Source organism: Euprymna scolopes, chromosome 26, assembly GCF_053919585.1.
Source record: "Euprymna scolopes isolate OS-2025 chromosome 26, ASM5391958v1, whole genome shotgun sequence".
In the NCBI taxonomy this organism is placed as follows: domain Eukaryota; kingdom Metazoa; phylum Mollusca; class Cephalopoda; order Sepiida; family Sepiolidae; genus Euprymna; species Euprymna scolopes.
This window is the reverse complement of record NC_136507.1, coordinates 72,316,352-72,331,077: the sequence shown is the minus strand read 5'-3', so window position 1 is coordinate 72,331,077 and position 14,726 is coordinate 72,316,352. Positions and strand designations below refer to the sequence as shown.

The 14,726-nt window shown below is 31.3% G+C and overlaps 1 protein-coding gene across 1 annotated transcript in view; it reads right to left on the bottom strand.

The window, feature by feature from the left end:
• The window catches only part of LOC145248172 (dipeptidyl peptidase 2-like), a 39,292-nt gene that overhangs the window by 16,664 nt on the left and 7,902 nt on the right, over positions 1-14,726 (bottom strand). Inside the window, exons 2-4 of the mRNA XM_080110010.1 lie at positions 10,257-10,399; positions 4,553-4,719; positions 598-733 (exon numbers count right to left, since the gene is read on the bottom strand). Of these exons, the coding sequence (XP_079966136.1) occupies positions 598-733; positions 4,553-4,719; positions 10,257-10,399 (446 nt within the window). The remainder of the gene's footprint in view (positions 1-597; positions 734-4,552; positions 4,720-10,256; positions 10,400-14,726) is intronic.

The window sequence follows — 14,726 nt, the reverse complement described above, 5'->3', positions numbered from 1 at the left end:
GTGAAATATTAATCTAACTGTCCAATCTCTTCTTGTGATGTTAAACAAAGGCTTTGCAATCCTTAAAATAAGTGATAATCCGAGGGAGCTAGATCACAAGACTATGCAGTATGGGTCAAGTTTTCCTAACCAATTTCTCCAAGGAGATCTTTAGTCAGTAGTCCTTTGTGAGGAGCATTATTATGATGGAAGATGACTTCCTTTCTGTTGACTAAAGATTGTTTTCGGGCCAACATGTATAAGAATATTGCAAAAAAATATGAATGCTTTAATAATCTGAAAGAAAAAGTTTTAAATTAATCATGGTGATATGTTTAAGTAATAATATGCATAAAATAAATTAAAATGGTTTCAAAATACCCAGTTTAGAAACCAGCAGAAGCTTTTGCAATGACCCGATGACAGCATTACATTTAAATTTCTGCATGTTGATACAGTAAAGGAAACAGGTAGCAGGTAGGGAATTCCAAAGACAAATTTAAGTTTATTTTAATCAAATATTTTTTTTTTTATTCAGAGAACAGATCAATTTTTTTAGATTTGAAAAGAAAATGTAGAGTCGAGTCATGTCGGACATGTTGGATTATAAACGCTTACCTTAGTGACATCTGTGAAGAAAAAACTGTGGTCAAATTTTGGATTCAGAAGATAAATTGGTGCACTGGCGGCAATGCTGCCATCGCAGACACTCGGATGTTTCATTCGGAAATAGGCAGCCAACATTCCACCATAACTGTAAATGAAAGAAACATTATGTTTCTGAATTGAAACAATGATTTAATATTTGATTTTCACAACATTATCGACACTTATTTTTATTCATACTGTTAAAGGAGGTTTTGTATACAAATAGTTTGTTGATTAATTTGTTTTGTTGGAATTTTTTAGTTTTGATTTATTCAAATTTGAATTAAAAAATTTTTTTAAAATCATTACATTTTTCACTGAAATATAAACATACATTTTTTTTTCTTCTTTTTTTAGCGATTAACTTTGGTCTTTCATCTTTTAAACACAATAAAAATTTAAACAAACTAAAAACAATAATTACGACAAGCCTCTTTTAAGAATCATAGTCGATTTTTTTGTTGCCATTTTTGCCTATTAGTTATAGTCTAAAGTCTTCCTTCTCACAAATATATATTTTATATATCTATCTACTATTATATAAATGGAACTTTGTCGGTGTGTATGTGTGTATGCGCGCAAGTTCGTTCGCTATAAACTCAAAAACGGCTGGCCTATTTTTATGAAATTTGACACAAAGGTACTTTATGTGCCTGGCAGTGTTCTTAGATAAGGTATCGATAATCAAAATAATCCGATGAAAGAAGGAACAGGCGATTTTGACCAAAGTTAACACCTTACACAGCCTAACATCACCAGTGTATTTGAGAAGTTTTATTACCACACAAGCCAAAAGGCTCAAAATATAAAATCAACAGTAGATTCTTTGATATGAAAGGGGGTACATTCAAAATGAATGTTTCTGCTTAGAGCACAAATGAAGTATAATACTTGACTTTAGCATTTTAAACTTTAATGCAAGTCATTATATATAAAAAAAATAATTTGATATAATCAACACTTGGTTCTAGTGCAATGTAGACTACAATGTATTGTGAACTAAGACATTGCGGGGCGGTATGTGAAACTTCCTCCTGGTGTACTGCGATGGGTTCCCAACTAAAGCAGACAATCGATTTGATTAAAAAAATATGCGATTTCAATAATTTCGATAATAAAATACAGGAGTGTGAAACATTTGTTGATCATTATTCAATCCCAGGCAACGTCAGGTCTCCCTGCTAGTTTATATATATATATATATATATATATATATATATATATATAATAAAACCAATGTTTATGTTATAAGTGAATAGTCTATTAATAATAAATTGTATTTGACCATAAAATCTAAAAGTTGTGCAAAAAAAAAAAAAAGAAAAAAAATGTTAACTTAAATAAGAAAAGTTGTTACTTGCACTGTGCAACGCCCCCCCCCCAAAAAAAAAATACAGGACATCTATAGCCATTTTTATATTCATGATGGCATGGAAAATCCATTTCTGGCCTTCCTTTTGCAGAATAAGGTACAATTTTTTTTTGATTTTTTTTTTTTTTTCAAAATTGTCACTTTTGAGGATTTTTCAGAGAATCTTAGTAATGTGAGTGATGAACATGGCGAGAAATTTCAAGATATTTCAGTGATGGAAAAACGTTTTAAAAAAAAAAAAATAGAACCTTGACATGTTGGCAGACTATTGCTGGAATATAAAAAGGGAGGATGACACTCAGCATTAGAGGACAAATGTTTTAGCTGACAATTGTGCGTTTTTTATTCATAACCAATAATAAGAAAATATGATTTATAGTATACGAAAAAGTCAGCTTTAGTATCAGGATACTTTTCTTAAAATGAAACAGATCTTATGTGGCATGTACTTTTTTTTTTAACCTAAAATTTGTGACAAATATTAATAGTACCATTACAAGGCCATCATTCACCCACCCATGGTATATTGTTGCCACATCTGGGCTTTACATCTACCACTAGTCTCTCCCTCTTAGATAGGGTCTCAAAAAAAAAAAAAAAAAAAAAAAATGTCTTCAATCTAATAAATCCCACTTTATCAACTAAGCTCCAAGCCCTGTCCCATCGCTGCAGTGTTGCATCTGTTTTACAAATATTTTAATGGAAAATAGTTTGATGAACTTGTTGCACTTGTGCCCCCTCAACATACATATCCCTGACAAACCCGCTTAACAAAATCTCACCCCTTCACTGTTGAGGTCTCTAAATGCCAGGAAGCTTTACACTCTAATAGTTTCTTCCCTTGAATAACTAGATTTTGGAATTCCATTCCTGCTACCCTGACTGTACTAATATGCAGAAGTTTAAATGTAATGTAAATCAACATTTTATTAATCCTTCCTAAATATGGTCCCAAATAGTAAGTAGCTCTTTACATGCAAATGGCGATATGCCTTGTTAGGGGTGAACGTGAGAAAAAAAAAAAAACAGAACGCGCAGTGGTGTTTCATTAGATGAATACTTTTATTCCAACATCCGCAAATGATGAATTGTATCTCACATCTCATATGTACTTGGGACTCTAAAAATGGGTCACATGAACGTGGCATTAATAATAGTGACTACACACTCTTCAAAGCTCCTTAATTGGGGATTCACCACAGTTGTGTGCAGAAAGTTTTAGTAGTTCATAGAGTTGGGAAGTAAGGTAGGAAAAAAAAAGAAAGAAAGAACACACATCTTGCTGCTCACCTCCTCACAATCCTAAACAGTAGCCTCTTATGTTCCAAATGGCAATGTGCCTCGTTTGGGATAAAACAAAAAAAAATTGTTTTTTGAACTTATTTTGGGTGTGGTGCCTTATTGTGTCACCATTTTCATCTAATGGAAATCGCTCCAGACAAGGCATGAAGCCACTTGATGTAAGAAGGTAAAAAAAAAAAAAATTCTGTAAACCAAATGATATGGATACATTGTGACCCAGAAAACAGTAATTCTTCCTCCTTTGTCAGAAACATCGCTCATGGAATGTGAGGACTAAAGGACAAAATAAGGGAAGCGAGAGCTACGAGACTGCTGAAAGTAAACCCAAGGTTCGCTTAATAACTCTCCTGAATTTATCAAGGCCAAAAACCACTCGAGGATAAGGATTAAGGTGATGATTTGATTGTCAGGTAAGGCAAAAGATGAAAAACACTATGGGAGTACTAAAACTGGTCAGTGGAATGGAATGTTTTATTTATGGAGACAGATTATGACATTGTTATTTATTGGTTCTAGATTTGAAGTCGACTGTTGTAATCTGCAGAGAAGCAGTCCCATGATAAAGTTAGTTTTCACTCAATTTTTAGAGAGCATTTTTTTTTTTTTTTTTTTTTTTTACAAGCGAGTCACTACTTATCAAGGCTTGAGTGCTACTTGAGGATAAGGGTTAATGAATGTACGGTGGTCATTGGAACAACAGTGTAGTAATTGTTAGTAGCAGAAATTGGGTATAATTTGATTATTTAAGGGGATAGTTCAACAAGAACTCGTTTATGTTGGACTTTAAGATAACCATATTGTAGTCAGCTGGAAAGCAGGCCAGTTGAACAGAGTTCCACAAGCTAGCAGTGTTGTCCTCTTCAATTCGTCCTTTTTAAAGCAGCTATTCTCCTCATATGCAAACTCATGCAAACACATAAAAAAAAACAATCCATTCAAAAAGTTTTTTTTATGTCTTTATATTTCCTCCAATTCTGCCACCTGACAGGCCAAACAAGTGTGCAGCTACTTGTGAGAGTAGTGTCTTCTACTGGAGTTTTGTAGACGTGTTTTGGTGATAGTTTTGCTGAAAATTGAAGAATTAAATGTAAAATTTTTTAACCATGCAATCCTCCTGTCTATGATGAAAAAGAAGAGCTTGCAGGTACGCTGTAGACATAGTGCTACATCTACTATTGAACTCAATGTTTTTTTTTCAGTTAGAAATTAAAATTATTGTTTAGAAATCAAGAAAGAACAAAAATGACTGACCTTCCACCAAATGCAATAACAGGAGATTTTTCAGCACCATGTTGTTTCTTTATTGAGTTTATCAGATAAGCAAAGTCTGCCAATGCTTGTCTCATTGTCAACAGGCCGATGTAAGGACGTTGGAAACTCTTGGATGGACCAAATGGAAGGGATTTGCCATAATATCTCTGAAGAAAAAAAAAAAAGGAAAAAAGAAAAAATTTAAGGAAATGAACAAAACAAAAGGACATTTTTTTTATGGAAGACAAATTTAAAAACCTTATATTACGCCCATCATATTGATAGGTAGCCATTTTTTTTCAAGTTGGAACTATCAATTTATATGCATAGAGATATACAATACCATACACATTAAAAATCTTGATATTGGAAATTTATTCAAATTTTCAAAGAAACTTTATAAACATGTAAGAAAGGCATACAAAAGTTCAATTATTTGACGAGGAGTACAAATAAAACAAGATAAAGAGTAAAGTTACATAGGAACTTTATAACATTATCAAGTCATTAAGGGTTACATAAGGAGGAATAAGCGAGAAAGCTCTTTAGGCAATGGCATTTCGAAACTAAATACTTGTGAGAAGTGAGAAAAAGCCAGCATTATACAAAAGTAAAGGTAAAAAGACAACACTGACTTTGAAAACATTCAATTAGAAACGGAAAAATTTTTTTGAGATTAGAATCGGAAAAAAATTATTTTATAGGAGGCAATATAATGGGGGTAAAAGAGAGAAGGGACAGAAAAGAACAATAAATGCTAAAATAATATACGAAACAATATATAAGAAATTTTTTTTTTTTAATTTATAAAGATATTTTTTTAAAACCTTAATGTTTTAACAATTTTTATATTTATATATATATATATATATATATATATATATATATATATAATACACTTTTTATTTGCATTGCATAAGCATTATAAATAACTAGAGACCTCTTTAGGTACTATTGCTTACACAAAAGCTTAGTTTATTTTGTATCGTAATATTGCCTGAAGAGGTCACTAGTTACTTTTAACTGGCTAACCGAAACATGCTCATGAATGTGTAGTGACATATTAATGCTTATGTAATACAAATATAAAGTAAATCTAGCCCTACTTCTGTATTGAGTACTCTTGTATTAACCTGGTTAAAACTTCACGGATTGCTTCATCTCTGAAAAATTAACCTGGAATTATATATATATATATATATATATTAGTGATGGGACGATGCCAAAATTTTTCCTGATTCCGTTCAAAATTTCCGATTCCGATCCGATTCCCGATTCCGATTCCTGTAAAATTTATACATATTTAATTAGAGATTTTTTTTGTTTGTTTTTTCGTAAATTTTCAAATTATTACATAAACCCCTGGTTAATGTCCGCGTATATTTTATCTCAAATGTTTGCCTTGTAATTGATTAAAAATTGTAACACAACAAAACATTTATTTTGATTTTAAAACAAAGCTATATTGTACCAGTTCGTATTTACTGTATAACATGCTACTTACATGAATAGTGGAAAATATTCGAAGATTGGTAGGCAAAATAAGAAAACGATGTAAGAACAATATATTTAACAATGCCACTTAGCAAAGCCACATCTCATTGTTACAAACGAATTTCTAAATAATAATATTACTATTATGAAAACCATTTTTAACGTGAGATTGCGTGAGCTTTCTGTGCTTTCTCTCGCAGCTAAATCCCTATTCCAAAATGAAATATTACTTTTATAGATTACGTGTTAGAACATTTTTTTGATTAGCGGAAAGAAAAGCGATCATTTAGAATTTAGAGTGTAAGATTAGTTTCGAATATAAATTTAACGTAAAATGATCATCATTTCTGGCCATCCTAATTCTTTATGGATATTAACTAAAGTGTTTCCCACTAAATTAAGTTCGGTTTGCAACGTTGTAAAACCATGTGTAATCGCTTAAAAAGTAGACACCCTATCCCCAATAAGCGCACATAATTTAAAATTGGTAACACACTACAGCTCATGTTACGTTATATTTATTTGTGAAACTGACCGTCTATTTTAAATTCCTAATCGTTTTATATATATATATATATATATATATATTATAATCATGAGTGTTTATAGGCAATCTTTTTATTTCATTTTTAAATAGTTACGTGTAAAACGGTACGTAGATGTAAATAATGTATTCTCGTGAAATTATCGGTGTTTTTATTCCGTTTTCATTTTTCGCCCATCGCAATTATAACTTTTTGTTGCGAAAAGAAAAGTTCGCTTCTCCATTTTATAAAAGACACGGACCCTTCCTACTGCTAACCTTCAGTCCGTGATAATACAAAAAAAAAAAGCGATTATTTGTGCTTTTATGATTTTGCCGATTGGGTTGTGAGTCAATGGTAAAAAAATTAGTTAACTGCTTTAAAACGATTCGAATGGCTGGGAAACGGGGGATCATTTTATATTAAATTTAGAAATTTAGGAACGTCGTTTTTTTTAATCTGGAGAATATCCAGCTCCCCCAAAAGGGGCACTTTTGATAAGAACAAAAAATTACAATTGCCTGAGTTTAGTAGGATTTCTCCTTCATTGAACAGGGAGAAAATAGATGAAATGTAGCATCAGCACAGATACTACACTTTCTTCCTAAGTGATAGTACGTAATACGACTTCCCTCGTGTACTCCGACTCCTATAAGTTTTTTTATTGCACATCAAAGAAAACTTTTTTTTTAAGTTGAATGATAAATCTGTGGTGAAAGATGGAGGTCCCTAATGAAATTTCGAGAATATTCTAGAAGTAAATTTGCAGTTTATTTTCAAAGTATCGAAAAAATTGTTTTAAATTAAAGAAATATTTTATCAAGAAAAATAATATCAAGCATTATTACTAATTAAATACAAAGTAGAATATAACGTGGTATTTGTTTATCTTTCATTTATTTTAGTGTTGTGTCGATTAATCGGAATCGGGAATCGGATAAATCGGTAATTTTGGGGGTATCGGAATCGGTATTGGAATCGGAAAAATTTGTGCCTAATTTCCGATTCCCAAATCGATTCTTTTAATATTTTTAAAAAGTTCATTTTCAATTGTTTGTACCGATTATAAATATTTCTTTCTTTTAAACTATTAGTAAAACTAAAGATCTAAACTTATTTTATATGCGTAAAATAAACAAAACAAAAATTGAAACTTTACGAAAATTCGCTAGGTAACCTTTAGAAGAATGCAGTTTATTTTCAAAGTAGCGAAAGAATTGTCTAAAATTAAAGAAATATTTTGCCCAGAAAAATAATATCAAACATTATTGCTAATTAAATGAAAAGTAGAATATAAAAGTGTTGGGTTTTGTCGGTATGTTTGCTGCTCCCTCACTCGGCAATCGGTATTGACAAATATAACAAGCCGTGCATGCATGGTCCCCCTCTATGTGAGGAGGGGGGATCGAATAAAGTGATAAAAAAAAGTGATACATAACTGATAAAAAAACAATTTTGAGTGAAAAAAAATTTTTCAAAAGTTTTCAGAAAAATGACTAAGTTCAACTTTTGCTCCACACCCAATATTAGCCCTAAAACCTCCAGGGCTTGTGACTGATTTTTCCCAGGGTCAGTGATACTTCCATCAGGTGTATATCAGGTATGCCCATGGTTTTGCCAAGTTTCAGAAAAATCTAATGAATGGATGAAAAGTTATTCTGAAAAATATGTCAATTTTGTCTATTTAGAGTCATTTTGAGGTATTTTTTTACCTTTTTTGCCCCCATGGGGGAGCTGATTACTTGTAAAAATGGACAAACGGCTATGTTTCAGACCTTAAGACATGTAAATTTGAGTTCAGCACCATAAAAAAACACTAAATAGAGATACATAATCACATTTTAGACAAATATGAAAAAAAGAGCCTAAAAAAGGGGTGGTTTTTAGCCCTAAAAGTTCCCGGGGGGCGCAAACCAGAGTTTTGCCAGGGTCAGCGATACTGAATTTACATTTGCAACAATTGCCTTCACATTTTGGACAAGTTTCAGTAAAATCTAATGGACGGGAAAAAAGTTATGGGGCCAAAAGTGTCATTTTTGCCATTTTGGGCATTTTTGACCCCTTTTCAGCCACTGGGGGAGCAACGAGAGTTTTCTTAAAAAAAAACTCGATGTTGTGCACATCTACGTATTGGAGTACAACTTGTGGCAAAATTTCAGAAAAAAGTAATGGACGGTTATCCGGGAATCATCCGGACGAACGGACGAACGCCACTGAAAACTATAGTCCCTCTCCGATAAATCGGGGGGACCAACAAGGAATGGGCAAAATTGTGAAAAGGCTTGGCCTTTGATTTAATTTGAAATATGCTTCCAGTGTGATTTTCTTTGATTCTGCCGGTATTGTTTATGTTTATACTTAAGGATTGCTACGACGGCGCCAATGAAGCCCGCCAATCTCACTCAAAAGTTGAGTTGAAAGTATTATGGGGTAATTAACACCTTCGATGCCGTTGGTTTCGACAACAATACTTTTTCACACCCACTTGCCAAATTTCTCAAGGAGTTTAATATGAAAAGATTTCAAACGAATAGAGTTTTATTTTATTTTCCTGGAGCCACATTGTCTGACACCGTCGCATTTTTCTCGGGTTTCGGAAAAGTTAAAAATATACATGAATATCTCACAATGAATATCTCACAATGAATTTATCAAAGTCTGGATAAAATAGATAAAGAGAAAACATTTAGAAATTTTTCAGATTGAAAAAGAAATTATATTTACATTTAAAAGTCCCCCCTCATTGAAATTCTACTTTTGGACAATATTTGTAAACCCACTAAAAAACAAATTATTTTTAGATCTAGGATGAAGCTCTAAACTGTCTTCACGTATTAAAAAAGGGTGCTTGTGCAGTTTACACTATGTTAAAAAACGAAAAATAAAAAAAATATATATATATTCTACGTACTCGTTATGGAATGAAGTTCTCATAAAAAAATCACGTAATTTCATCAAATAGTTTTTATTTTATGCCGTAAAAACGATTTGGGAAATTCGGAATCTTCCTAAAAAAAACTGCGATAATTAGTCAAGGGAGCGTAAAACAAAAACTATTTAATGAAATTACGTGATTTTGTTATGAGAACTTCATTCTATAACGAGTACGTAGATCTATAGAGTTTAGTTTTACTAATAGTTTAAAAGAAATAAATATTTATAATCGGTACAAGCAATTGAAAATTAACTTTTGAAAAATATTCCAAGAATCGATTTTGGAATCGGAAATTATACACAAATTTTTCCGATTCCGATGCCGATTCCCCGAAAATTACCAATTTAACCGATTCCGATTCATCGGCACAACACTAATATATATATATAAAAATAATGTACTTTTGTCTCGTCACTTGCATTAAAAAAAATAAATAAATAAATAAATGCCAGGAAAAAACCATTTTAATAAAGGAATTAAGAAAGCAAATAGAAATTCAGACACCATTTTCCCATCATCTAAAATTAATTTGGAAAGAAATCCATCACTATTTCGATGAGTTTTTTTCTTTTTTTACTTTCCAGTTAGAGACATTTTTTATTACTTTAATTTTAACTTCATTGATTGCAGCATTAAATAATATATTTATTATATTAGTGTGAACACAGGCAAAGCATAATTTTTTAAACCTATTTTTGATGGCAGGAGTGTAACGCTTGTTAATATAGAATCAGCATAAGATTTGACTTACATGTTCTCCAAATAAGATCAAAGCTCCAAACCGAGGAGCCAGATCGAACATTAAACCGGACGCTTTCCAGAATGCTTCAATTGGTCCTTCATTTCCAGTGTAAAAAAAAATGGGGCCATTGTTTTTTTTATCCCACCATTTATCTATTTAAAAGAAAGAAATAAAAAATATTATCCTCATTTTACTTGTTTAGAAAACAAAGAACAGATATTTATGGATATTAAATAAAAAGAAAGCATGTATTAAATTTAATTACAGATGTATTAATTCAATTTATAAAACTCAATGTGTCTGTCAATCTCCATTTTTTTCAAAGTGAATCTCCTAAGAGACCCAAGGTCGCAAGCGGTGCGTCAAATGATAGCATTTTTTTTAAGCTGTCATTTTATATATTTAAAAGTGCCCCTGCTTGTCCTGTGTGAGGAATAGTCTCTACCAAACACCTGTCAATTTTTGGTCTACGAGTTTGAAACTTGATACATAGGAGATGTATAATAAATTCGATTTGGGGTTTCAGCTGGTACAAAAAGATGCTAAGGGATCATAATTGAAAAAAAAAAAAAATTGGTACTTGGTAGGCATAAATTGACTTAAAGTACCCTTGTAGGCATATGCAAATATATAATCAGTTCATTTTTAACTATTTGTTATCCGTCTGATCATAGCTCAAATGGTAACGAGCTCTAAATGTTATAAAAGAAAAAATATTATTCATATTTCACTTGTTTCAAAAACAAAACAGATGTTTATGTATATTAAAAAATATCTATTACATAATAATCATAGATGTATCAATTTATAAAACTCACTATGTGTGTGTCTGTCTGTCTCCATTTTTTCAAAGTGTATCTCCTCAGAGACACAAGGTTGCAGAGTGGTGGTAGGTAGGTCAAATGGTTGCATATTTTGTGGACTTGTTTTATATATGTATATATAAGTGATCTTGCCCGTGTGTGTGAAGAACGGTCTCTATCAAACTACTCTTCCAATTTTGTGCCTACAGACTTGAAACTTGATATATAAGGGATTTGGACCTGTTGAACGAATTCAATTTGCTTTTTAGCCAGTAAAAATAGCTGCTAAGAGGTCAAAATTTTTTTTAATTGGAACTTGGCAGGCATAAGTCAACTTACCGTGCTCTTCTATGCATGCGCAAATATATATACGTTGAAGTTGATTAATTTTTAATCATTTCTTATCCATCTGCCGATAGCTCAAACTGTAAACGACTAAGGCTGAAGCGCAAAATGTTTTGGTTTCAATTCTAGCTAATGGCACCAAGGCATATTTTTTTTTTTAACTTTTGAAATTACTAGTCTATAATGGGTACAATATAGTAACTCATTGAATTACATTGATTATGATTTTTGGACCTTGTGGTGTACAATTTCTCTAAACTTATTTATTTATTTTTTTTTTTTTTTTACTTTTGATTTTACGATAATTCCTTCACACCTGGGATGGCTTGCGTTTCATTGTGAATATGATTGAATGCAGCTTCATTTGGTTTTTCATATTATGACCAAGTTTTTTTCTTTTAATGCTGCAGTTCATACTCCAACCGTTTATGCTTCGATCCATACTTTGATCGTTTAGGCTTGGATTCCAGATTCTTCCTCTGGTTTTGTTGATTAATGTTTTATGAATTAATTGATTGACTGCGTAATTGATCAATTCACGGTTTATTTAAAACTACCGTGAATTGGGGATAAGAGTAATAGATTTTCCAAACAGATTCGCAGATGTATTTACAACTGCTTCTAGTCTGTGTCCTTGTACTACGAGACCTGCTTTTCCTTCTTTTCGCAAGGATAGTTTGCCTTACATCCAAAATAGCAATATTGTGTATCAATTTAAATGCCAGTGCGATGCTGGTTATGTTGGGCGAACATCCTTGCATCTTTTGACTCGTATAAACCAGCACCTTCCATCTAAAATCAGACAAGGGAAGATGGGGTCTGGTAGTCTCTCTCCTTCTGCATCCTTGGATTCTGCTATTGGCCAGCATTTGGTTGATAATCCATGCTGTGCCGATAGATATAAAATAGAATGGTTCGAGGTGCTACATAGAGCGGACTCCAGAAACCATTTAAAGATTTTAGAGTGTCTCTATAGTGGTGTGTAAACCTTCTTTGTGCCAGCAAAAAGAAACAGTGAACGCATTGTTTCTCTTTGGGGAACTTTGAATCTTTTCTCCCGCCTTTTTTTTTTCTCTTCCCCTCGTTGTGCCAATATTTTAATCGTTTTTTTTTTGTTTTTTTTAAAAACGACAATAAATTTCATTTTAGTTTGCCCCCATACTTTTGGCACATTCAATAGTTCCCCATTAGAATTCACTTTCTAAATAATATTACTTTGTTACGCTATCGATTTTTCTCCTGATGAGATGATAGACGAAAGAGCTCTAGAGAAACTTCCGCGTATTCTATTTAAAGTTATATATATATATATATATATATATATATATATTATAGTGCCGATTTCAAAAGTTTTAAAACAAAATAACTTGGATCCATCAGCTAAAATCGAAACCAAAACATTTAGCACTCCACTAGGTGTGTCAGAAACTTTGTGAAAAATATTGAATAATTCGACCCCCTGTCTTTCCAAGCTTATAACTACTCGAAAAATGTAATTCAAATTAATTTTTTTTTTTCAATTAAAAGGGGCAAGGACCAAGGTTTCATTTAAAAAAAAAAAAAAAAAAAAAAAAAAAAAAAAACAATGTGGTTTTTAAAAATAAAAGGTTTTAAACTTCAGACTTTACAGGTAAATTTCCAAAAAACTCCTTTTTTTTTTGTTTTAAATTTAAATATATAATTTATTGATCTTTTACCTTCAATTTGTGATATAGAAAACTTTGGCACCTAAATTAATTATTTACTTTTTAATAGACATTTCAAAATATAGAGAGGGGGGCGTGAATTAAAAAAAAAAAAAAAAAAAAAAAAGAGACGTTTGTCTAAAATATTATATTCGGTTTATTGGAAAGAGCATAAAATTTCACATTGACCCTGAAAACATCGTAAAAATAGAATCAATTAAAAAATTTTGATAGATGTTTAAAGTTTAAAAATTGAAAAATACTGAACTCATAAAATGCAATTAATTTCATTATTGTTTTTTTAAAAAATAAAAAAATAATATTTCTATTACTTTTTATACAACTTTAATAGTTTATTTTGGCAGTATAATCCATAAAGAAAATAAACAACCCACTTTTAAAAGAGAAATTACGAGTTTTTTTTTTTTTTTTTTTTTATTTGCAGTTTCGTGTTAGGGGTGTCAAAAATTCCTACAAAAATTCTAATACACCTTGCACTCCACCCATGTTCCCTAGCTTTAGAACTATTGACAAATAGAGAAGAAAGATTTAAAATTAAAAAAAAAAAAAAAAACTTCTAGCTATGATTAAACTGAGTAATAAAAATATGTCGGCATATTAAAATGAACATTTTTCATTTCTACTTGCCGAAAAGTCTGTATGCGTTATTCATCCATCCACAAAGATTTTACTCATTATAAACCATCCTTGATGTATGATTGCCATTTCCTGTTAATTTCAGTGTTATGTGACTGATAATTAAGGAGTTAATTGGTTAAATATTTTTACACAGAGACACACATACATACATCTACTTTTTATTTATCTATATATTCATACGATAGCGTGTGTATTATTTTGTGTGTCACACTTGCATCTTTTCTTCCGAGTGACTGTCATTTAATTGTTATGACCTATTTTCTTATAATTAATAATTTTATCAAGAATTCTTCCTAAGTTTTGGTTATAGCTGAAGGAACTCAAGTTTATACACGCACACACACACACACACACTTTTCTTCATAAGTTTTGGTTTCGGCTTTGATTCAAGCTGATGACCCAAGTCATATGGATTAGTATATTTTATTTTTGAAATCACAAATTCATAATATATATAAGAATCTATACAAAATTGACTATAATAATATATAGAAAATCTGCATAAATTAAAATATCATATTTAAGTGTATTTTACGACTAGGCTATGCCAGGCGTCCATGCTAGCTTAGATAAATACTTTTGCAGTTTAAAAAAAAAAACAAAAAAACAGCTATAATAATATTGGAGTGTCTCCATTTACGCTGAACATCCACAGAATGCCAACATCAACATATTGCATATGGAATAGTCTACTGCGAAATTTCCAGAGGTCCCGCTAGTATAGATTAAGCTTGGATAAGTTGAACCCTCTGTGAGAAATTACATTGAAAATTTAAAGTTGGTCTCATTGCAAGGTTCTCTCCCTTTAGGAAATCAGAATCCTGTTAAAGTCTCTTGTGTTTACATTAAAAAATACAAGGTGTATTTCACTCACATATCAAAGCATGATAATCACAACAACCGAATGCTAAGAAGCCAGGGTTCATAATACTTGGATTCTGAGTTCAAATCATCTATACTTACGAGTGTATTTGAAAAAAAAAAAA